The sequence below is a fragment of the Eptatretus burgeri genome, chromosome 12, assembly GCF_056783735.1.
Source record: "Eptatretus burgeri isolate ZD-2024b chromosome 12, Ebu_testis_v1, whole genome shotgun sequence".
Taxonomy (NCBI): domain Eukaryota; kingdom Metazoa; phylum Chordata; class Myxini; order Myxiniformes; family Myxinidae; genus Eptatretus; species Eptatretus burgeri.
The window spans coordinates 71,349,541-71,373,451 of NC_140972.1; the positions used below are offsets into that span (position 1 = coordinate 71,349,541).

Consider the following 23,911-nt stretch of genomic DNA (forward strand, 5'->3'; position numbering starts at 1 on the left):
TTTGTAGGTCTATACCTCCCCCAAGTCCAAGTACCGACGAAAACATTATTTACATTAACTGCCGCAAAAGCGAGAGTGAATCAGCGCATTTTATTTTATGTTTCCCAAGTATTCAAAGCTAATTTAGTCGTCAAAATACCCACTTTCCTTCGATTTTCACACGGTTTTCAACGTTGGGATTTAGGCCACTGTTATCGACTGCGAAATATGAAAACAGAATTACAAAATATCTTTCCGTTCGTTCGTGCGAGCCGGTAGAGTGAAACCGCGTCATCCTGCACAAGATCCACCATCTCAATCAGCAAACCAGGCCGCGAAATCTTTTATTGGCTTATAACTCGACGGTGTAAAGTCACAAAAATTAAACACACACATCATCGTGCAGGTAATAATATCAGGCATCCAGCGATATAAGTTAGAAAGGTGAAATAAACTATTTTGGTCGCTAAAGGGGCCCCGAGCCGTTGCGGCCTAACACTATCCGAGGCGTGGCGCTCCGGGCCATGAAGCCGCGATTTCTTTAAACACTCATAAAATGACGATACAAAGTCCGAAAATGTCCCAACATACCTCAAAATGCCCAGGTCACGTTCCCTGTTAGTGGGAGAACAATCCAACGCTTGGCGAATTCTGCTTCGCAATGATAGGAAGAGCCAACATCGAAGGATCAAAAAGTGACGTCGCCATGGACTCTTGGCCGGCGGGAGACCATGGCTTGGGAAGCACGGATTCTCAATGTTGAATTGTTAACTTATCATCTTTAATAGAACTATAATAGACCAATAAAACTTTAATAGAGATTTAAAAATTTATTCTTGTATTTGAGGAGCATCTCGGCCTGGTTGTACTAGAGCAGCTCGTTTTGTGTGACGTAACTTACGTTCAATGAAAAAAGTGGGGGGGGGGGACAATCGATATGTTGTCCCCCCATTGATAAAAAGTGGGGGGCGGGACATGTCCCCCCGTCCCCCACCAATCGACACCCATAAATGCCATTAATTAACTGGAACAGCAATCGTAGAGCGCATAGTTTCACCTTGCACGCTCATTCTGAACAGAAATACCATCGTTAACTGAACACGCTACAAGTATGACCCAATGCTATTATCACCTATGTACCCGTATCATCCATGCACCCTATTACATTGCCATTGTCCGTAGCTTTATTGATTAGTGATTGATAATTATTAGAATATTTAACAACCACTTTTGTGCAAATTAAGGCTAAATTACGTCAACAAAGATAGATCGAAAAAAAAGTTTCAAACTATATTCCCCATGGCTAGTCGATCATATTTAAGAAGTTTTGCATCGATCTGTTATGCGGTTCTGGAGAAGAAGGTTTTAAAAATATTTTTATTTTCAATCCGATATGGCCAACAGACCACGTAACCGAATACATTGCAAGTTTAATTCGTTACTCACAGCGGGTCGTATATCAATTATATGAAGTTTCAGATAAGGATTTTGATTCAACCAATTATGGCTGGAATACCACTTCACTGAGGATGTCATCAATATCACCTGATATACCCCATGGGGTGTTGATAACAGATTCCAAATTTCAATTTTTTTTGTTGAGTGGTTTTGGCGAAGATGTAAACTTTTTACAGCGCGTGCGCTGTATACAATTGCACCGAGTTTGAAATTTCCCCGGTGTCCCCCCCCCCATGTGCCTCAAGTGAGCCAATGATGGTCGTCCGGTAGGTGGCAGTGCGTAACCGAGACGGAAATGGTGACAATTGACGGAAATACCCGAGTATTTCAATGGAGATTTGTGAAACTAATGTGTTATATATGTGAAAACCATTGAATTTATTGCTTGATGGAAAAAAAAACAAGAAACGCTCCCCTCTCAGGTACGAACGAACGAAAGACGCCATTTCCGCCCACCATGGCATTTCGCGCCGAACGCTGAAAGCTAAGTTCTTCTTATGCCATCATTCTCTTTAATATTAGCCATAAACAAGTGTTTCGTCATGCATTAGTAGTTGAAATTTACTTACAATTATGGCAGATGTTGGTGGAAAAGTGATAAGTGGTTCTTTCAATAACATTAGTGTACTCATTTGCTTCACCACACGTGCTGTATTGAAGGATTTCACTCGTTTTCTTTAATCCAATATGGCTACCACACCATGTGACCTATGACATTAGATTTATCAATGTATTATTCTCCATGGGGAGTCCTTCCTCTGTTTAAAGTTTCATATTGATCGGACAAGCGGTTGCAGAGAAAAAAGCAAAAATATTTAGATGTGGCCACAGTCAGATAGACAGACAGACAGACAGACAGACAGACAGACAGACAGAGGACGTTGCAATAGTCTTGCAACCCCTTTGGGGTGAGACTAATTAGTTATATTGGTGTAGATGCTCAAGGAGGACCACAACAACAGAGGGCAAAACAATCAACAGATAGGAAATGGGAAAAGGTGAGACTATTGGATGAGAACGCATGATTGCACTGCATCATGAGGGGGTGGGGCCGGGGGTAGGGAGTTTCAGGCAATTGGGGGGTAACCAGGCAAGGTCTAAGTTGGTTCAGTAGAGAAAATAGGTAGAAGTAAGAGAGACCATGAGGTGGCAGTGGTCAGCAGACTTGAAGACCAGGAGGGAAGAGCATGGAATGACAGATACAGAAATATGGTTCCACTTGCGAGATAAAAGAGGATGGATGAATTGGGGTTTGTTGAGCAGAGACTTGAGGATGGTAACAATGTCCGGGTATTTAGGAGAACATGTGTGATCTGGAGGGGCAGGGATTTGGTGGAAAGGTGAGAGAGCAGGAAGAGCAACACCAAAATAGAGCCAGTATAAAAGATTGGAAGGCCTCCAACCTGCCTGGGATGAGAGAAATGCAAACCCCGGGAGAAAGGCAGACCCTGAGATTTCTTGTGGAGAAATTCTCTGTTGCCTCAAAGGAGGTGATATAGGATGTAGCAGCACCTGCTGATCATGGGGAGCCATATTCTATTGCACCGGGATAAAGGCTTTGTCCACCATTTTATCTTCCTCAATCTTGGTTATGCGTTCAGCATCCTGAGCATCTGCACCAGAGGGCAATCTGACTGGCAGTACAGCTGGCATGTGGACAGTACAGCCAAATGAAAAACATGTTAAGTATTAAAGAGGACCGAGGAGGATAAAATTGGGATTGCAGAGGAAGGACCTCACCCTGTGGAGAATTCTGAAGCCACGACTGTTTTGAGCCCAGCTTAGAGATATTTTCAGCCCAAGATAGGTATTTTTTGTGTGCATTGATGAGGCTCGTATGAGAGCGAACGCACAACGCACAGCAAGGGGGGCATGAGACAATATGGGTGGGAGAGTGAAGGACAAAACAGTGGGGAGCAGAGACATTAGATCTGTGGAAGGGAGAGGGATGGAGTGGGGAACACGGAGTATACAGGATGGACATTTCAGGGACTTTCAGGAAGGAAAGCAGGGATTTTTGAAGGATGTGGGTTTGAGGTGGATTAACAGGGGTAGAAAAGATGGAGTATTTGGATGGGGGATGATAAGAGGTGGTGGTGAACAGCTGGTTTGAAGGCCTGGAGTGAAAAATCGGATTGAAGAGAGTGTGGAAGTTTATTCCAAAGATGGGGAAAAAAGGAATTAAAGAGTGAAGGTGAGCAGTGATTTGTGATTTTGGTCGTTTTACCAGAAGAGGGTTGTTGGCGGACCTAGAGCGCCCTGTGGAAATATAGTGGGGACAAATCGCAGACAGAGCAGGGGGCGGGGGGTGAGACCGGAGAGGAGACGGTAGAAGACAGAAAGACCACCGACCTGCCTGCGGTGAGAGAGTGAGAGGCCCAAAGACTCAGCCTCTTCGCGGGTGACACCAATGATCCAAAATGCCTTGGTTTCCACAGCATGAAGCCAAGAAAGGTGAGAGGCAGGAGCACCAGCCCAGAGGGGAGAGCAGTATTCCATCAGGCTGTGGATTAAAGTTTTGTATGTGGTCAGGAGCTCAGGTGGGCTGAGGAAGGACTTTGCATGATGGAGAATTCCCAGTCGGCGACTGGCTTTGGAGGCCAGGTTTGAAATGTGGCTTTCCCAGGAAAGATCATGGCAGATAGTGAGACCCAGAAGCTTGAATGTAAAGACTTCTTCCAGAGGGTGGTTGAGAAAATAGATGGGGGGGCAGGGGGGTTCTAAACTGTCCTTTCGGAGAGACATGGTGAGAGTGTGAGATTTGTCCGGAATGAAAGACATGTTCCACGTGTTGGACCAGTTTGTGATTTTATCCAGAACTGCAGAGAGCGAGAAGCTGCTGCTTGCCGGTCTGAGGGATGGCAGATGGTACGGCAGAGGATGGAGTCATCAGCAAAGAGATAAAGAGGATTTTCCAGAGAGTCAGAGAGATCATTGATGAAAACCAGAAAAAGAACAGGGCCCAGAACGCTACCTTGAGGAACTCCAGCCTGGACAGGAAGTCTGTGAGCCATGAGTGGAGATGGCCTTGGATACCAGAGGAAGAGAGTTTGGTGAGCAGGGCAGGATGCCAGACGTGTCAAAAGCACGTGGTACGTCAAGGGATAAGGCTCTGTTTTCATGTCCGGCATTGAGGACGTCCATCCATTGTTGGGAGAGCAGAAGCATCATATCCATGGAGGAGTGACCTGGACTGAAACCAAATTGATGATTGGAAATCAAGCCATTGGAGAAGAGGAAGGATTTAATGTCTGAGCTTTAAACAATGATCAGGTGATAGCTGATGGTGATGTCTTCAGGCTTCAGAGACTGTACCTCTCTCAGAGGATGACCACTGAAACAAATTATGGGGTTAGCCAGCCAATCCTTAAGGAGGAACAAAGTGGATTAACACACAAAATGATCCAATGAAAAATAAAATCATTGATTGTATTCCAAGAACATGATTGGTTCAATAGCACTCTCACGAGGGATGCTGAGCTCTCAATTGGCAGTGCATTGGAGAGAATGCAATCTGAAGATATCCTCTGCTTCTAATCATGGAGAAAGTCTGACAGCCAGTCCAGGATACCATTAGCTCACTGCTTGGAAAGCAGCGCAGTATGGCAGACACAATCAAATGCATGCGACACGTCCTGTGGGATAGCCTTGGCTTCTTGTAAAAGATTGAGGGCATTCATCCGTTGTTGACAAAGAAAGCATCCTGTCCAGGTTGGAATGGCCTGCGTGGAAGCTGAACTGATGGAACAAATGTCAGGGATTTTGCGAAGAAGAAAAAAAGTGTCTTGAGGTCTGCCATAATTATCCATTCCTTCATTCTGGCTATGGTTATGGAAAAGACTGACCTGTCTATCGTTGAGAGCGTCTGTTTTGGGACAATTCTTGTGAATTGGGGGTAAAGTTGGCAATTTTCCATGGTGTGGGCAGACACTCAAAAATGACCTGGGAAACAGAAGAAAAATGCGTGTAGACAAAACAAATTAAAAGAATCATGAGCATTGAATCACCTACGTTGTCGGATCCAATACCTGAAGAGTCGTCAAGTGTGGCAAGGAATCTGTGCACCTTTGTGGGAGAGAATCTCATGTTAGAGATAATTTTCAGTCATTTTGGGGAGGAGGGAGTGGGAGTGGGTGTAAGAAGAGATGGATTGGGATCTTGGCTGTTTCTGCAAAGAGAAAATTAAAGCACACAGCTTGAGCATGAACAATATCCAAATGAGCTGCTGAGAAGTGAGCTGGAAAGTCCAACAAGGTACAAGATTCGAGGAAAGGGTGTTCAAAGTTCATGCACCCATTTAACCATTGAGAATGGGACTCAACTCTCAATGAATGCAGAATCAGACTCTGATATCTCAGACATTTTGTTGAAAACTGCCATGGATTGACACCAAAGCTGAACTGACAGCTCTAGATATGGGATAGTCTTAATTGTTTAATTCTTGTTTAAAAAAAATAATAATAACATCTGTGATCTTTTACTCGAGTCAGCTTTTGCATTGCCACGTAACACGTATCAATGTATAGAATAAAATGCAGGTGTGTGATCGGTTCAGCAAAAAATCCAAGTGTACAGATGGATGATGATGTTAATATTGTCTGGAGTTGGCAAAGTAAATAAATAATGGGTGACAGCTACAACAGAGTTGGGTCTGGACAATTGGTCTCTTTCTGTTTCTATTGCCGTTTTCAATGTGCAAGTCTTGCTTATAACTTACTATCGCTGTGTATTTCCTGAGATTGTTCTGTGCTTATCCCTCTGAGGGATAGTCGCCTCTGAGCTGTCGACCTTGGGTTCGAATCTCGGCCCAGCTCTTTCGGATACAAACTGTCATCCTGGTGTTTCACAGGCAAGTTGAGTCATCAATGTGTGCGAAGTCCCTCGGATGGACGTCAGACTGGGTGTACCTTCTGCCTGCATTAGTTGATGGATGTTGGCACAGCTGGCCCGCTACCCCCGGCCATGTGTTGTATACGAAAGAAGAAGATGGAATATTATTAGGATGCAAGCTAGTGATTATGTTGACCTTTTCGATATTTGAAGACATTGTTCTATCACAAATTGGTAGGCACTTCGAAACGCCCTGCTCCGCTATTTGTGATAGCTCTCCAAATAAGTGTTTGGTTATTAATATATTTTTCCATCAACTGCATATCTTCTTCCCACCATAAGTCACACGTCTTGCACCAATTAACAAATAACCCGTCTGTTCTTGCAAAAGGATTGATGACAAGAAAAATTGCTCAGTTAGTGATTGCTTATTCTTCTGAGGTCCTGCTGCATGCACCGTGCACGTGCCCGTGGTCCTTGTTCAGTTGACAATTTTAAACAACTTCACTGTACAGTCGTTGATGTTTCCAAAGCTCAGTCTTGACAATGCAATTATAATTCCTTGCACATCCCAGTTCCCAGTGCAAGGAGTTTAATGATACAGAAGCAGGGGTTGAGTTCATGCAGTGGAGCTCAAGAGGTTCAATTTCTAAAGCGGATTAGCATCTCATCCTGGTACAACAGCTGTTAAGTGGAAGAAGAATATTAATGGGATAATATATTGATAATACAGTATACCGAGTGGAGCTGTTGGAGAAATTTTGCAAGATATTGAATCAAATTGCAGACATAGAGCGAAAAATGCATTTAAATGCAGCTGCAGGTTTTGCAGACAAAAGTCGAGGCTCATTGAAGAGTGAGATTCAAACATCGAGAGGACGTTACGAATCCTTAAGAATTTTCTTAATCATTCTGGAATCTGAAGGTTCCCTTAATCGTGTTGTGTGTAGGTGGCTTTTCACCCTGTGCCCGCGAAGGCATTCGGTTGTGTACGTGCGTACACGCATGTCTGCATTTTAAAAATTCATTTTCTCGGCAATCGTTGGTCCGATTGACACGAATTGACATAGGAGTTTCTTCACCTGGAGAATTTTTTATTTCATTAGTGTGACGTCATAGGTCACGTTTGTACGGACACCATCTTGGAAAAACATAACACCTCTACATCTCCCAAACTGCTCAATGGAAAAAATTGAAACATGGCTCATTGTCAAGTACTCCCAATGGGGAATAAGGATGATGATGTCGTCGGTGCCTTCATTATGACATCATAATTCGACAAGTACAACACTTGATCTGATCAGTAGGAAAACAAAATTTTCCTCTGCAACTACTTGTCCGATAGACACAAAATTTTCACAACGTGAGCTGCTCCTCCTGTAGATTTCTTTTTAATGATAATTATGACGTCATAGATCACATGGTACAGGCGCCATTTTGGAAAAAAAATCAAAAAAAGTTGCACCACTATATCTCCGAAGCCACTGAATGGGAAAAATTGAAACATGGCTTATTGTCAAGTACTCCCCTTGGGGAATAAGATATGTTAATGATGATGTCAACAGTATCTTAATTATGACATCATAATTCCACAAGTACAACGTTTGATTTGATTTCTCTGCAATTCTTGGTCCGATTGACACAAAATTTTCACCAAAGCAGCGCCTCCTCCTGTAGAATATGTTCATGATAATGATCACATCATACGTTATGTGGTACAGGCGCCATCTTGGAAAAACTGCACGCCTCTCTATCTCTGAAACCACTCCATGGAAAAAAATGAGACCTGGCTCATTGTCAACGACTCTCCATGGGGAATAAGATATGTTAATGATGTCACCGGTACCTTTGATATGATGTCATAATTCGATAAGTACAACACTTATCCGATCATTATGAATTTTTTTTTCTCAGCAACTGTTGGTGTGATGGACACAAAATTTTCACCATAGGAGCACCTCCTCCTGTAGAATATTTTAATGATAATCATGATGTCATAGGTCATGTGGTACAGGCGCCATCTTTGAAAAAAACAAAAACGTCGCACCTCTATATCTCCAAAACCGTTGACTGCACATGGTAAGTATTCTACGAATACCTTCGAATTATTTATTTATTTGTGTGCAGCCTGTGCTTGTTTGGCTGCATCATTTCCTGGGGGCACAGCGTGCCCCTGATGCAATGCCGCCTGTTACCTAGTAGTCATTTCACCGACCTCAGAAGGATGGCAGACTGAGTCAGTCACCTCACCTGGTGTTAATTCAACAGCTCAACAGTGGTTTGAACTCAAGACCCTAAGATCTTAAGCCAGCCACCACAAACTGTTAAGCCAACACCATGCTTCTGTGGGAGGGTGGTATGTACAACTGGGCATGACTCGCCGTCACTTGGCTGTTGCAATCAAAGGGCAGCATGTTGCACTTCACAAACACATTGGAAGTCTATCAATGAGTCACAATGAGGATGTAAAATTAGGTTAAACATGGGAAAGACCAAGGATTTTATTATTATTATTATTATTATTATTATTATTATTATTATTATTAATATTATTATTATTATTATTATTATTACACGAAGTTGCTGCTGTCATTGTTGTTAGTGTGCTCCTTCCGTGTCCTCTTATTATATGTTTTTCTTTTGATTCCAGAAATATTACAATGTTGTGTATCCCTTCCATGCCCTTCTAAAGGTTTCCTGCTGTCACAGAATAATAAATGTTACCGTTTGAATCGCTGCATTAAGCTCATATTCCCGCTTCTTCGTCTCCTCCAATGCTTGAAAAAGGGCTTTTAAAACAGGCATCCTTAAAGATGAAATGGAAACAATTTTTTGTTCCAACTAAATCGATCATCAGCTTTCCAACGGTACCATTTTTATTATTTTGTGACAACAAGAACTGCTACATTAAAGGTTGAGGCCTTGGGATTCTTCTTCTTCATCATCATGTGACACACACACACACACACACACACACACACACACACACACACACACACACACACACACACACACACACACACACACGTGTCTCCATTTAGTAAGAGAAAAGTTGGGTCACCCAATCAAGATTGGGGAATTTAGACTTCAGCAAACCATAAAGAAGATTTAAGTTTACAGCTGCAGCAAAGATTAACCCAGGGATGCACCACGGCAATGTTGGGCCAAATGGGCTCATTTCCTTCTTTGAGGTCATACAGGATCACACGATATTCAGCGCAGTCCCATGATGACTGTATACTCTTTGTATATTAATTTCCATTCTGCATACTGAATCAGACAATGTATTCTCAGTCTCTATGTAGGGATGGCGCGGCAAAATTGTGGCGGTCTCACGCACAATATGATATACAAACTAAAGTTGGAGTATCTTCTGGTAAAATGGTATGTGCTGTTTCCTTGCCTGATGTTTTGCGTTTATAAATGGATAGAGCAAAGACAAGCAAACATAGGTTGATGACCATTGTACCGGTTTGATAGCCTCTTCCTTTAAGCCTGGTGTTGGCTTTGTAGGATGGTTGGCTTGGCTTGGGATCTTAGGGTCCTGAGGTCGAGCGCTGCCGGTCACTCAACCTGTCAACCTTCCGAGGTCGGCGAAGTGAGTACCAGCATACTGGTATAGGGGCACAGCATCAGTGGCATAATCGTGCCCCAACAAAGTGAAAGCTACCTGGCAGCCAAGCTGCCATACGCAAGAAGAATAAGAAGATAGCCTCTTCCTGCATTGATGTTTCTTGTGAGAGAACTTGTATTGTAGGTTCTGCTTCTAATTCACTCATATGACAATGTGTTACTGCCAATACAGGTACACAGTTACCATATACACGCATTTCTACAGGTGACGGCACGGCGACTCTGGAAACATGTGTATGATGTGCTTGGAGGGAATCCAGGTAGCACAAGTGCTGCCACCTGCACTCGACGTCACTACGAGAGGTAAGTATTGATGTTCTCAAACTCACTTCACTTTACAATAATCTGCCCCAAGTTATGATCCTTCGAACCTGCGGTTGGAGGTGTAGCGATTATTTATATTTAAATAAATTTTTGTTGCCATTTGTGGTTTCATGTCAGTTAACATTTGTCCTGCAATGCCTAAATTTACCAGATGTTGCTAAATAAATTCATCCTGAATGAGAAAATCTAGCCTGAAAAGTCTATTGGGTTGAATGTCTTCGGTCACGCATGGTGTAATCTTATTGCTGAGGTCAGTGCTACTGCATCTTCGATGAACGACCCATCGCTATGACGATGACGGTCAGTAATCATTGGGTGTCTTCCTTCACCCACCTTGATGTCGGGTTATTCATCAAGAACAATGTGAACACCAGGACATCCACATTGCCTGCTACAATGATGGGTCCCAAGACCCACCCACAGAAATAGCTCGATAATGTCTCGTTGCATGCTGCGAAGCGATAATCAAGATGCAAATTCTGGAGCAAACTTAAACACCAAAACCGGCATGAACCACACCAACCCACAAATGGAGACGAAGGCATTTATCATTCAGGATGGAAATTATGTACAGTGGCCTGCAAAATTATTCAACACCCCCCACCCCACGACAAAGTTTTCACATTTTGATGCCACCTGAACTTATTTCATGATCCTTTCAAATCAAACTTAATATATAGTCTTCACAAACTACTCCAAAGCGATAAACCTACAAAAAAAAATGCAGCTAACGTGAATAAGTTAGATTAACAGAGAACATCAGATGATTCACATTTACATAAGTCTTCAAACCCTTTGCCTAATTAACCCAAATTACTTCAGCAACAAATTCTTTGTTTGAAAGGTTACAAAATAAGTGTATATGTTTAACCTGCATGTAATCAGTGGTTTAGATTAAAAATTAAGCTCCCCCACTTATCCAAGGAGTTTTAAGGTGCAATCACTTGGTCAACCAACAAGGCAAACATGAAGATGAAGGAGCTTTCAAAAGAAGTCAGACATAAGGTGGTGGAGAAGCACCATTCAGGAGAGGGTGTAGAAGATTTAAAAGCCACTCATTATCCCTTTGAGTATGGTGAAATCCATCATTAAGAAGTGGAAGACGTATCATACCACCCAGATCAGGTCACCCATCCAAAATCCTTTGATCATCCTTGAGATGTCTTGACAACTTTATTGGAGTCCATCAATGGTCGATTCAATTGATCGGACATAATTTAGAAAGAAACACAACTTTCTAAATGAGGTCCTACAGTTGACAGTACATGTCAGAGCAAAAACTCTACCATGAAGTCCAGGGAACTGTCCGTCTAACTCAGAGAAGGAATTGTGAGGAGGCATAGATCTGGGGAAGGGTATAAAATAATTTCTAGAATGTTGAAAGTTCCCAAGAGCACAATTAACTCCATCATTAGGAAATGGAAAGAACATGGAACTACCCAGACTCTTCCTAGAGCTGGCCGTCCACCCAAACTGCAAGGAAGAATGAGAGAAAATCCCCAAATCCAGATGGGTTAGGGTTAGGGTTAGGGTTAGGGTTGCTGTAAGCTGTAATCGTTGCCAAAGGCACTACTACAAAGTATCACTCAGGGGTTTGAATACTTATTCACACAAGACATTATAGCTTTTCATTTTAAATGAATTTGTAAAAATTTCTAAAAACGTGTTTTCACTATCATGATGCGGTATTTTGTGTGGATCGGTGACAAAAAAATTAAAATTTAATTAATTTTAAATTCAGGCTGTAACACAACAAAATGTGATAAAAGTGTGAGGGTGTGAATACTTTCTGAAGGCACTGTAAGGGGCTGAATACTTTTACAACCAGTGAATTTTGATTTGTACATGTTTTTTGCAGGTATTTCTGACATGTAACCTTCTTCGACTGTAACGGTCGAATCTCTCTTCAGTTATTTGATCAAAAAAGTTCATTTGGAAAAGTTATTTATGCATAATTTGTAATTAATCTAAATGTGGCATTATTGGTAGGGGGTGAATACATTTGCAGGCCACTGTATGCATTTGCTATACACTGGCTTGTCTTGAAAAGAAAAAGACACCACTACTCAATTTCACAACCATGCATTGTGTATAAGCTCAAATGGGTATAATTAACGATGTTAACATTGTGTTGCTGTGAAAACATACTGGACATGTGACGAACCAAAAAATGAGGCCAAACAACAAACACATTTGGATCGGAAGACCTTCTTGCACAAAGTGGAAATGCTCAACGCATGCTTGTGAAGGGCAAGCCTTCCACCAACTCATGACCTCTTGATGTAGTAGTGCCAGGCATGACCAAGAAAAAATGGTTATTTTTTGTTTGGAACGTCACGTTCACATCATTGTATCTATTGCATTATTTACCCATTCAACCAGACTCTGCAGTGTAATTGTTAGACTGCTTAGAATGTCCAATCTGAGTCTGGGAGGTCGTTGGCTCAAACCTGCCAAATCATACCCAAAGAATTGGTACAGTTTGTTTTTGCTTCCTTTATCCAACTCTTACCAACAAGAGTTTGATCAACATTACCATGAGTATTGAAATCTTACTATTGAAATGCAGTTTACAATAAACAATACCTGATATGTGTGGGGTCTTAGGCTGCTACTACCATACGAAAGAAACTGGAAGAGCAATAAAAACATCTCAACGTGCTCACCTGGAATGGAAATGGACATCGAGGCTGAGGGCATCAAGGAATCGAATGCCAATGGACAGGTATGCTCTGACTGTCCAAACGTGCTTCAGACGGAGACCTTGGCACGATTTTTAGAGAATATTATGTTATGGATGAATATGTTTTACATTTCTCATCAAGAAACAGATGTTTGATACGACAGAACTTTAATATATAGGAAAACAAACACGACATATTAACCAAAGCTTTTCGTGCTGTACTTCTCAAGGTTGAATCACAGCAAGAGAACCAGGAAGTAAGAGAGAATGCAAATACAGGGTGGTGCAGAGCCGACCGACACATTTCAGACCGACACTCTCCTGTCTGAGGGGTGGGGTGGGAACTTTTGGTGTTGTGGGACCATTTTCCCAAGACAATGCACTGCAACTGGTGGAGGCCACTTTCCTGATGTTATCTTCCATAAATAATAAAATTGCAAGCTTTGAACATAAACTTCATTTGTTTCAATTATCGATATCCAAATGTGTCAGTCGGCTCTGCACCACAAGTATAAGCTTGTCGACGTAAGATCGACACTGATTGGTTCTTCAGTTATGATGTCAATGCTAATCTGAGGCCCTATTGCTGAGCCAACAGTCATCAGTATCTCTCGCTCATTCCGATCGTCTGGAATGTAGTAGAGGACGATGACCACTATTTGCACCAAAGCCTTGAAGGGAGGGAGGATGCGATTCCCCCAAAGCCGATTACTCACCATTTGCATGCATACCTTGGACAGTGATCGGAGCAACAGCTTTGATATTTCCATGTTGAAAGAGAATGAGAGAATGTACAAATTCCTTTTGACAACATAACACATGGTCCAAGGAAAGGGTGAAGGTTGCTTCCAACATATGTGGATGTGAAACACTCCGACCTCGACTCAATATCTTAAACATATCTGCATTGTACTGGTCTGCACAGATGGGGTTGGCAACTAAGTGCCATGCAATGGCAGAAGAACAAGAAATGGCTGATGGTCCTTGAACATTCCTATGTGCCCATACTGGTTGTGTCCTAACTCTCAAGTTATTTTCTCAAATTGCCAGAGGGACATGCTGTTTGATACGATCAGACAACATTTGGGTTGTATGGCCCACGTACCCAGCTTCACATCAGCGCTTAAACTCAAACATAACATTGCTGATTTGTTTTTGCACATGGTTTCACTACATCCATCTACCGGAAGCCTACTTTGACTGGGCAGTACACTCGTTGGGATTCCTACAGCTCCACGAGATGAAGTTCTTCTGAATGATGTTCTTAACTCGAATGTTTATGGGATAATTGGTCTTTGTGAACAGGATCCTTTCTTCGGGGTTTTTTTTTTCTCAGAAGGTTGGAAAGCTGATGGCTAATACACCACACTATGAAGTGAATCCCATGTCCTCCCTGACCCCACTCTGTCGGCATGGAACTCTGAAGGAAAGACATCATCAACTGAGTGCAACAGTGGGTGGAAGTGCATACTCCAGGATTGTGATATCTGTGCATTCATTTGAAGTGCAAGGTGAAGCAGGCGAGCAACTGTACATCAATCGACTGGCGAGTCATCTTTCGGCGTGAGTAGCCAGTTTCTTCAAAAATGGTCTGCCGAGAACTCCACAGAGCAGAATACCAGAGTCGGGTTGCAGTGCACAAACCGCTCATCACACCTGGCAATGCACATTTACAAGTCCAGTGGTACAAAGAGCACAGGCAATGGACTACCGAGCAGTGGAGAAATGTGATGGGCTCAGATTAATCATCCTTCACCATGATCTTCACAAACGGATGAGTGCACTTGTGGTGCCAAACTAAAGAACTCAACAACCCTGAGTGCTTGGTTCCAACAATGAAGCATTCTGGTGATTCTGTAATGTTGTGGGGTGCATTTACCTGGTATGGTTTGGGTTCTGTCATTCCCTTAGAAGGCAAAGTCAATGCAAATTGCAACTTAATGATACTGAGTGATCATATTCACCCCATGTTGCAGCATTTCCTTCCTGCCAGGATAAGTGTCTTTCATGATGGAAGTGCCCCCAACCTCAGAGCACACACGCAAGTGGGGCATAATTGCAAACTGCAAGCAATTATTCGGGTGCATCCTATGTCCAAACATCATAAGTACAAGCTATATATATATATATATATATATATATATATATATATATATATATATATATATATATATATATATATATATATATATATATATATATAATGACGTTGATTGAGAAAGAGCTTTTTATATTTGATGGAGTTGTTTGTGGTTGCTTTTTGAAAGCAGCTAATCAAAATAAAGACCAATTACTGCACCGTAGTTACAAGAAGGAAGCCAGACATAACAACACACATATATAAATTATGTACTGGTAAGTACTTACAAAAGCTATTTTATTTGAAGTTATAACTTTGAATAAAAAGCAATTTCCTGATTTCCCAACTGCCAGGATAATCAGCTGGGCACCGTTTTTCATCAGGGTTTGGATCCTTTCAGCACAGAACCTCTCCAAATGACAGATCCACAACCCCAGCCGCACGTCCACATCAGCAGATTACAAAAATATCAATGGACCCACAACTTAAGTTGTGTCCAGAGAGTCAGTCAACACAGCAATGCAATATCCTTATTCAAACTTCTTAAATTATTACTTTTATTAAAAGTATTACTGCGTATAAATAACTTTCATCATACACCACTTTATATGATAATCTCTGAAGTGATAAACACTTTACCTTGTAGACATGTCCATTACTCAGCACCTCCATCCAACCATAGACTCAAACTGTCATTCAAATATAAAATAAAATGTATTTTTAAAATAATATTTATTTATTGTATTTTTATCTTAATACCTCCATTATTTAATTATATATATATAGTAATGAATTCCACCCGCCCGGCGTGCGATCAGCCACGTAACTCAAATCGCGACGGGTCACCCACCAGAACGGACAATTCAGTCGTGACCCTCTTGGAACTACTGCCAAGGAGCTAGCCACCGGTGGGGGTTTAACCTCACCACAACCCAGTCCGCATTCTACCCGCACGAAATAGGGTGAATCGCCGAATGTCGATATACCTAAGTACCCACGCGGGTAGCGTACCGAGGAGTTGTACCGCATAGGTCATGTGGAGGTGGGTCGGTTCGTTCAGTTTCGTTGTGCAGATCACCAATCAAAACGAAATTCACCCTGTACATTAATGAGAACACCATTGGAATTCCTACTTGTTTTCATATGCACAAGTTGACACACTGACAGTTATTACCATTTGAAATTACCGCCGTGAAGTGGGCGTGGCGTGCTTGTAATCACGGAGGAAACGACCAGGAAACAACAAATCAAGATGGCGGCACCCATGGTTTTCTGGTGATTGAGTGATTTTTGGTATTTCAACAACCAAATATGTGTTGTTTCACACTTGGGAGGGGAGGAAGAAGAGAAAGTGACGCAATTCACGGATAAGAGCTGGCTTAAGGTATGTGAGTGTGCGAAGGCTTGGTGCGATGCCACAGATAGTGAAACTATCAACAAATGCCGTTTGCTGGCTGATCAAATGATGAAACTGCTGCCAATGACTGATCCGCCTGCAGATGCCGGCTGTCACCGGTTCTGCTATGCGTCGTTTTGTAACAAGGATCATATAAAACGTACTGAAGCCAGAAAAAGGAAATCAGAAGCCAGTACTACTGCAGTTTCTGCTAGAGCCAGTGAGGTGGTGGGCGTACTGGAAGAAGAGGGGCACTCATACCACAAAATACTTCGAAAAATCCCACAGAACCTCTGTAGAAAGGGTGGCTGGCAAATCAGCCGATGTACTGCCAAGAATTTGTGTGATATGCCAGAAAAAAGACAAATTCATCCGTGTCAAAGGAAAATCTCAACGTGATCAGTTGTCCCTAGCAGAAACACAGGATGGAGGAAAGCTGAGGGAAACTGCTGAGCAGAGGAGAGATGAACGTGATGTGAGAATAATGACAACTATAAAGGATAAAGACTGTGTGGCGCTGGAAGTTTGTTATCACCATAAATGTTATTATGAGTATGTGAATGACACATACCACAGACAGAGTGAAAGTAAACTCCAAACTCAGAAAGTGAACTATGACTCAACATTTGACATTTTCTGTGATAAAGTAATCCAGGTAAGACTCGTTGATGGAAAGCAAACTATACATATGAAGAAGTTGTGTGAGATGTTCAATGACCTACTCAGAGTATGCGAAGGTCAGGATAAGGCCAACTACCAGGCAACAAGACTGAAGAAGACTGCAGAAACGGTACACAGACATGATTTTCTATCGTCCACCAAAAATGTCTGAAAGCGAAGTGGTGTACATTGATATTGGTTCCATTGCTCAAGCTGCTGTTGTAGACAGTAGCTCTACAACAGAAACAGAGTCAACTACAGAGGATGAAGCCAGCCAGGGTCCACAGCAGGGTGACTCAGACCTCAATTTACATGTTCTATACTCGGGAGCACTCATGGTGAGGGATGACCTGAACAAACACCAAAGTGTGGACATGACATGGCCCTACTTGGAAATGGTGGAGCTAGCACTAGAGCTTATACGGGCAACTCGTACCTCGAACTGGCCGAAACACCTTGGGATCACGAGAGCGTCAATGCCCTGGTACTTTGCGTACGATAACCTAAACTATGTAAGGTACTTACCTGTTTACTGGCTGGAAATGGCCGCGCGAGAGCACTCCCACCCAGGCACCTATCAAGCGTTCATGGACGGCAAATGGACTGCCCAACGGCATACTCGTTATGGATTTAGTAGTGTTGCGTGTGATCAGATCATCGAGCAGATTTTAAATAGGGACAGCAAGACCAGTGAAGGCATCATTGGTTAGACTCAGAAAAGCACAGCTGTGAAGAAGTGGATCCTGTCCCAATCAGCACGTGCGGAAATCGCAAGGAAATGTGAGTCCATGGCAGGTATCCACGACGAGCCCCGAATGAGAAAGGATTTGGATGTGTCGAGCTCGAAGAAGAACAAAGCAGCGGTGGTACAAGTGATGGACACAGTACTTCAAATGATTAACCCTTTCTCCGGCACTCACCTTGAAGTCATCATTATTAGTTCAGGTATCATCGCACCGCCAGCCACTTCCGCGGACTTGATGAACACGTATGTCAAGGGAGAGAATGCTGTCATGCAATTCATGAGTGATCGGCTTCTCTCGGGTGAGGTCCCATTCTTCAGTCCGATTTCGAAGACCAAATTGGCAACTTTCTTGAAGGCGCAAGGCAAGTCGGCGACTCCCCACCAGCAGATGCCGAAGGTTGAAATTGTGAATGAACATCGTCTTTTCACACAACTGCTGTTGATTGGCGAGAAAAGCAATGTAACACTCCACGATCTGCTCGCGTACCCACTGGCGAACATATCTTTCCCGCTGGCATCCGGTGATGGTTCAATTGTGAAGACGGACAAAGCCAAACTCCGCAACCATATACTGAAACTGTGGCCCGATTGCCGTGTGGACGCTCGGCCTATCCAAGGTGCAACAATTGTGGATGGAATGGCCGTTATTCAGGCGATAAAGGCTGGTTCACTGCATAACACTTTCAGCAAACTGGAAGAGATGGTGCTGAACATCGTAGTGGCCAAAGCACGACATAACCAATGTTCGAGACTGGACGTGGTGTTTGATACTTACCCAAGTATCAGCATCAAGTGCCTGGAGCACGCCAGACGAGTGGGCAGGGCGGCGATCTTCAGGTACGAACCATCTACAGACGTGATCAAGCCCTTCCAAAACAGTGGGCCAATTATCTCCTGAGCGGAGCCAACAAGGAGGCGTTGATAGAGTTCATCGTCGAATCGTGGACGAGAAACATCTCTCCATCAAAACTGAGCGACATGCTGTTGTACGTCAGTCATGCCGGCAAATGTGAGAAAATCGAGGCGTCGAATGGTGTCATGACTGTGTCGTCAGTACCTGAACTTGAATGCGACCAGGAGGAAGCTGACACGAAGCTCCTGCTACATGCCACTCACGCGGGACAGAATGAAGAGTCGGTGCGCATAGAGAGTTTCAACACCGATGTGTTTGTGTTGGCATTGGCTCACTCGAAGTCGATTCGGGCGCGAAATTTCCATCTGGTCACAGGAAGTCCCAAGGACATTATATTATCGTCGTTGACATTAGGAAGCTGAGTAATGCCCTGGAAAGTTCTGTCTGCGATGCGTTGATAGGTTTGCACAATTTTACGGGAAGTGATACCACCAGTGCATTCCATGGTAAGGGCAAAACAAGGCCATTCGACTTGATGATGAAGGGTCCCCATCTCATCACCTGTTTCGGGAGCATTGGTCGAGAATTCACGCTAGAAAGAATATCATTCACGACCTGGAACAATTCGTCTGCGCCATGTACAATCAGCTGACCATGAAGAGTGTGGATGAGGCTCGCGACAAGCTATACTGCAGCCAGTCGCTGGGAGAACAGAAGTTGCCGCCTACAAGCGACGCTCTGATGCTGCATTGCAAAAGAGTGAACTATCAGTCTGCGATCCACCACCACGCGACTGAGAGGTTTATAGAAGCCCCTTCTCCTACATTTCACGGATGGATGGAACGCAACGGAGCACTGATTGTTCACTGGCTGAACAAACCACCAGCGCCGAAGGAACTGTTAGAGGCGATGAAATGTAATTGCAAGAAGACGAAATGCGAGACCAACCAGTGTTCTTGCCGGTCAAAAGGACTGTCCTGCGCAGAGTGCTGTGGGTGTCAAAACTGCGCCAACGATGAACAGACTCGTGCAGAAATGGAACTTATGAATAATGAAAGCGGAACTGACGATGATTCCGACGACGAACTGTGAATGCGGGTGTCACACTGCTTTTGCTGTGGTAATCTACTACACAGTAGTATTCAGATTGGTTAGCATGTAATAGTGGACTTGAGTTTTGTAATAACAGCAGTCAAGAGCCGAGTTCAGCAACCGCTTCAGAGCAAGAAATACTGGAGTTCTAAGACAGTAATCTTGTTGTAGCGGTTCTACTTTTCATCAGGCTGAGTCGTGCAGTCTCTGTCTTTGATTCAATCCATAATAACCAATGTAACTGTCTTTAATAGGCGCTGTAACTGCCTTTAATAGTCAATGTAACTACCTTTAATAGCCAGTGTGGCTGCCTTTTAAGCAAAAAGTTGCCTTGGTCAACTCGAAGGCCTGTCTGGTCGGTCCAGACGTTTTCGGCCAGTAAAAATATGTAACTGCTTCGGTTTACGACCTTTAATTATAAACATCTTTAATAACAGTGAATAGGGCTCTGTATAAACATATTGTATCATTTTAAGACCCCACAAGAGTTTTCCTTGATGTACATATCAGTCTATCCTTGATTCTTCATTTCTGTGTCAAAAACGTGCTTTAATGTTCGGTGTATCTTTAATTGCCAAAAATTACCAATTGTGTCACATCCTCGACGTGGAAACAAGTGGATTTGGACTCAGCGTCTAAAATTCTTAAAGTATGCCAAATTTCATCCAGATTGGTGATCTGCACAACGAAAATCATTTTCTGAAGGTAATGGTCTAGTAACCATTATGGTAAATTTCTAAATGGTAACCTCCACATGGTCTAGCAGGTCGACTCCTCTACCGCAGTTGTACCGCAGTCGACCGCAGGTCGACTCCGGACACGAACCGCTTAAGCGGCTCGTTCCGTGCTGCAAGGATAACCGAGCGGAGTTATCGCCGGCCTCAACGGTTCAGATTATTTACTGGGTGTCTAAACCCACTACCAATCCCTTACGTGATGCAAGATGGCACTTTCAATGGGGAAAGAGACGACGAACGGGATACATTTCACACAAGCACATTTATTACAAAGCACATATTGCACACACAACACAAGCAAGGAATCATGCAATATACAAGCAACAAATAGAATAAAAAAGCAATACGACCGACGATAATTATTATTTACAAGCACTTACACAGTTTCTACTTGGCAGGACACGGCACCACAGCATGCATACAAAAACAAAGAAAGACCTCCCTCACAGGCAAGGGGGTAGACGGGGTCCGTAGCCCTTTATGGTCGTGGGCCGTGGATGACCGAAAAGGCCCAAGAGACCGAAGGGTCTTACCCGCACCCTCGTGGTGCGACGGTGGGCAGGTCGCGACGTCTCGTCCCCACGGCAACTAGCATAGTGGCTCCCGATCTCGGGCCTTGCAACGGTGGGCAGGTTGTGACGCCTTCTCCCCACGGCCACTAGGACACCCGCGCCTGATTTCGGGCCTTGCAATGGTGGGCAGGTCGTGACGCCTTCTCCCCATGACCACGAGGACAAGACTGCCCCAAGTCTGTCAACGACGAAGACTTGGACCACGACAGACTTGGACCAAGACCACGACAACCAAGAATTCCACATGACTACCCCAAGTCTCTGCTATCCGCGCGCTTTTCCAGGCGCTCCTCTTGCCCTTTTATTTCTCCTGCGCCCGCCCCACCCTTCGCGACGCGTGGGTGGGGGGAGGAACATTCCAGAGAAATTGGGGCGGGAGTTGGTTTCCAACCTTCAAACTTGTTTACCGGAGGAGAAATAATTGGGGTGGGCTGGTTTCGTTGCTCCTTTAGTGGCGTTGTGGTGTGGATGGCGTGGTTGTTGAGATGGCGTGGTTGTTCCAAAATAACGACAGGTTAAGAAAAATGGCTAACTCAAAGCGTCGCAGCCCAGATGAATCACACATATTCCCTCTAAACAATGGGTGTGGACTAACTACACATGAACTTATCGATATATCTAACCTGAGGAACTTTTTGGTGTATTGCAAATGTTCACAGCCATAGCAATATATATATATATATATATATATATATATATATATATATATATATATATATATATATATATATATATATATATATATATATGTTAAACCAATAGTATTAATTAAATAATTTACCTCACGAAAATAATTAATTCATTATATCAAATGCAATGCAATAGGAACTTGTTTACATCAAAACCGACCAAACTTAAACAAAAGGTGATGGTAAATAACTCAAGTAAATCAGAAATGATTAGAATGAGCTGTTTATTTAAAAGTTTACAGCGTCGTAATTTTTAATGAAATATGGCAAAGGTTATAAAATAAGAGGCGGAAGAGTCGCATGTTAACGTTGCCCGGCAACCAGTTCAAATGTATGTTCCATTGTCTTGGGTCACGTAACCCACCGTGAGCAGAGCGAGGCTGCACTGGCCAACTCTTATTCCTGGATATTTTTATTTATGGACATTGTCCGACAGTTTTGTGATTTTTTTTTTCTGGGATAATGGTGTCGAGTTGCACTGCAATGCAGAATTTCAGCTTTCTCACCTACATATAAAGCACTAAACATTTACATCATTGACCGAGTCAGTGAATGTTTAGAAAGAGCTTTATATACAGTGTGTGTGTGTGTGTGTGTGTGTGTGTGTGTGTGTGTGTGTGTGTGTGTGTGTGTGTGTGTGTGTGTGTGTGTGTGTGTATGCATTTATTTGGGTGACTTGTTCGTACCGTTACAATAACTTTATTTGTTCCTTTGGGAATGTGCAAGGCTGTGTGTCAGTCAGTATTTACATTGGAATCCATAAGTAAAATGGAAGAAAAATTCGATCCTTATACCCTCCTAAAATGAAATAACCCAATGCAAAGTGACATGATAGTAAAACAGATAATACGTTTTGCGCATAAGGCACACAGATAGAAGGAATTAATGGGTGGATTTGTGGATTAGTGTGGGAGAATGAATGTGCAGACAATGACAATTCTTCCCTATTTTGCTTGCAGCTGGAAGTGACAACAGATGGAAAGAGGCGGCCGCACCTCGATTACGTGGCAGAAGAGAGGATGGTCGTATCCCAGCCAGAAAAGAAACAAGTTTTGCCTTCTGACAGCAAGCAGCAAATGAGGGAGTCACCATTTCTGCTCACAAAGTCGGGAAACAAGCCAAGCACAGTGCACCGTCCATCAGTCATTCGTGCAGTTCATAGGGGACAATTAACCCAAATGTCTCTGCAGGAGGCCGTCCCATTTACAGAACCATTAAACCATTTTGAGCCTCCCATGCAAGTGACACCATGGAGCTTCTACAGTTCTACACATCCACCTTCCTCCATCTGGTCCTACAACCAATTTGCACAATTGGGTGCCAGTCATAAAACAAGAACCAGCCTCACACTTCAGCAGAATAGTTGGACTACAGCACGTGGTGGTGATCCACTGATACCATATGTTACTTCCTTGAACAGAGCACCATTACAAGATGTTTTCTACCAACCTAAATCCAACCAGAGTGTTGCTAATTCCAAAGATGGCTGGCTAAGTGGAGAAAAAACCTACAATGATGGTTTAAGTTCTACATCTCCCAAAACGAATTCAGACACATCAACACACCCTTTCAATTTCCATGCATCTTCACCATTTTGCATTACTCCTTTTAGCATGACCTTTGTACCCCCGAGAAAGGCAACCAATGACCAATATCAAAGCGCATTCACTCCTTCCATTGACCCTTTCCTTTCCACCAGTGTCCCATTCCTCCCAACGTGGCCTGTCAGCTCCTTGATGTTGCCGGGTCGACAGCTGGTGGCACCGATCCCTGTTTTCGGAAATGAGACTGCATTAGATTCTCAACACCAGAACAGCTTCGGTGACCAGGGACAGGACACTTATCTGAGAAGGCTGCAACATGGACCATTAGCCTGCACCATGGCACAAGCCTTGCCACTGTTTTGCCACAACAATAGCCACTGACTCGCTGCAGACAGCAGAAATCACCATGGAAACGCACATTACCACCGGGATGCAACAAAAGATAGCACTTCGAGAGTACAGGAGACGCAGAGGGCTGCGCTGACAGAAATGTTCAACCTGTTAATAGGCGATTCAAACGTTAGTGCTTTGCATTTAATGCACATAGTAGTTCAATCACCGCTCCAAATTTGTCTCCACCAATTTAAGAAAATGAAGAAACCGACTTGTAGGATGAGCATTTATCACAAGGCCCAA

General features: G+C 43.2%; 1 protein-coding gene across 2 annotated transcripts in view; it reads left to right on the forward strand.

The window, feature by feature from the left end:
* LOC147015893 (uncharacterized) overlaps positions 1 to 23,695 on the forward strand; it is a 66,573-nt gene extending 42,878 nt beyond the window's left edge. For both annotated transcript variants that reach the window (XM_085848473.1, XM_085848475.1), the window contains exons 4-6: positions 10,106 to 10,203; positions 12,832 to 12,949; positions 22,691 to 23,695. In XM_085848473.1, the coding sequence (XP_085704599.1) occupies positions 10,106 to 10,203; positions 12,832 to 12,949; positions 22,691 to 23,656 (1,182 nt within the window). In that variant the 3' untranslated portion in view covers positions 23,657 to 23,695. The remainder of the gene's footprint in view (positions 1 to 10,105; positions 10,204 to 12,831; positions 12,950 to 22,690) is intronic.
* The last annotated feature ends 216 nt before the right edge of the window (positions 23,696 to 23,911 follow it).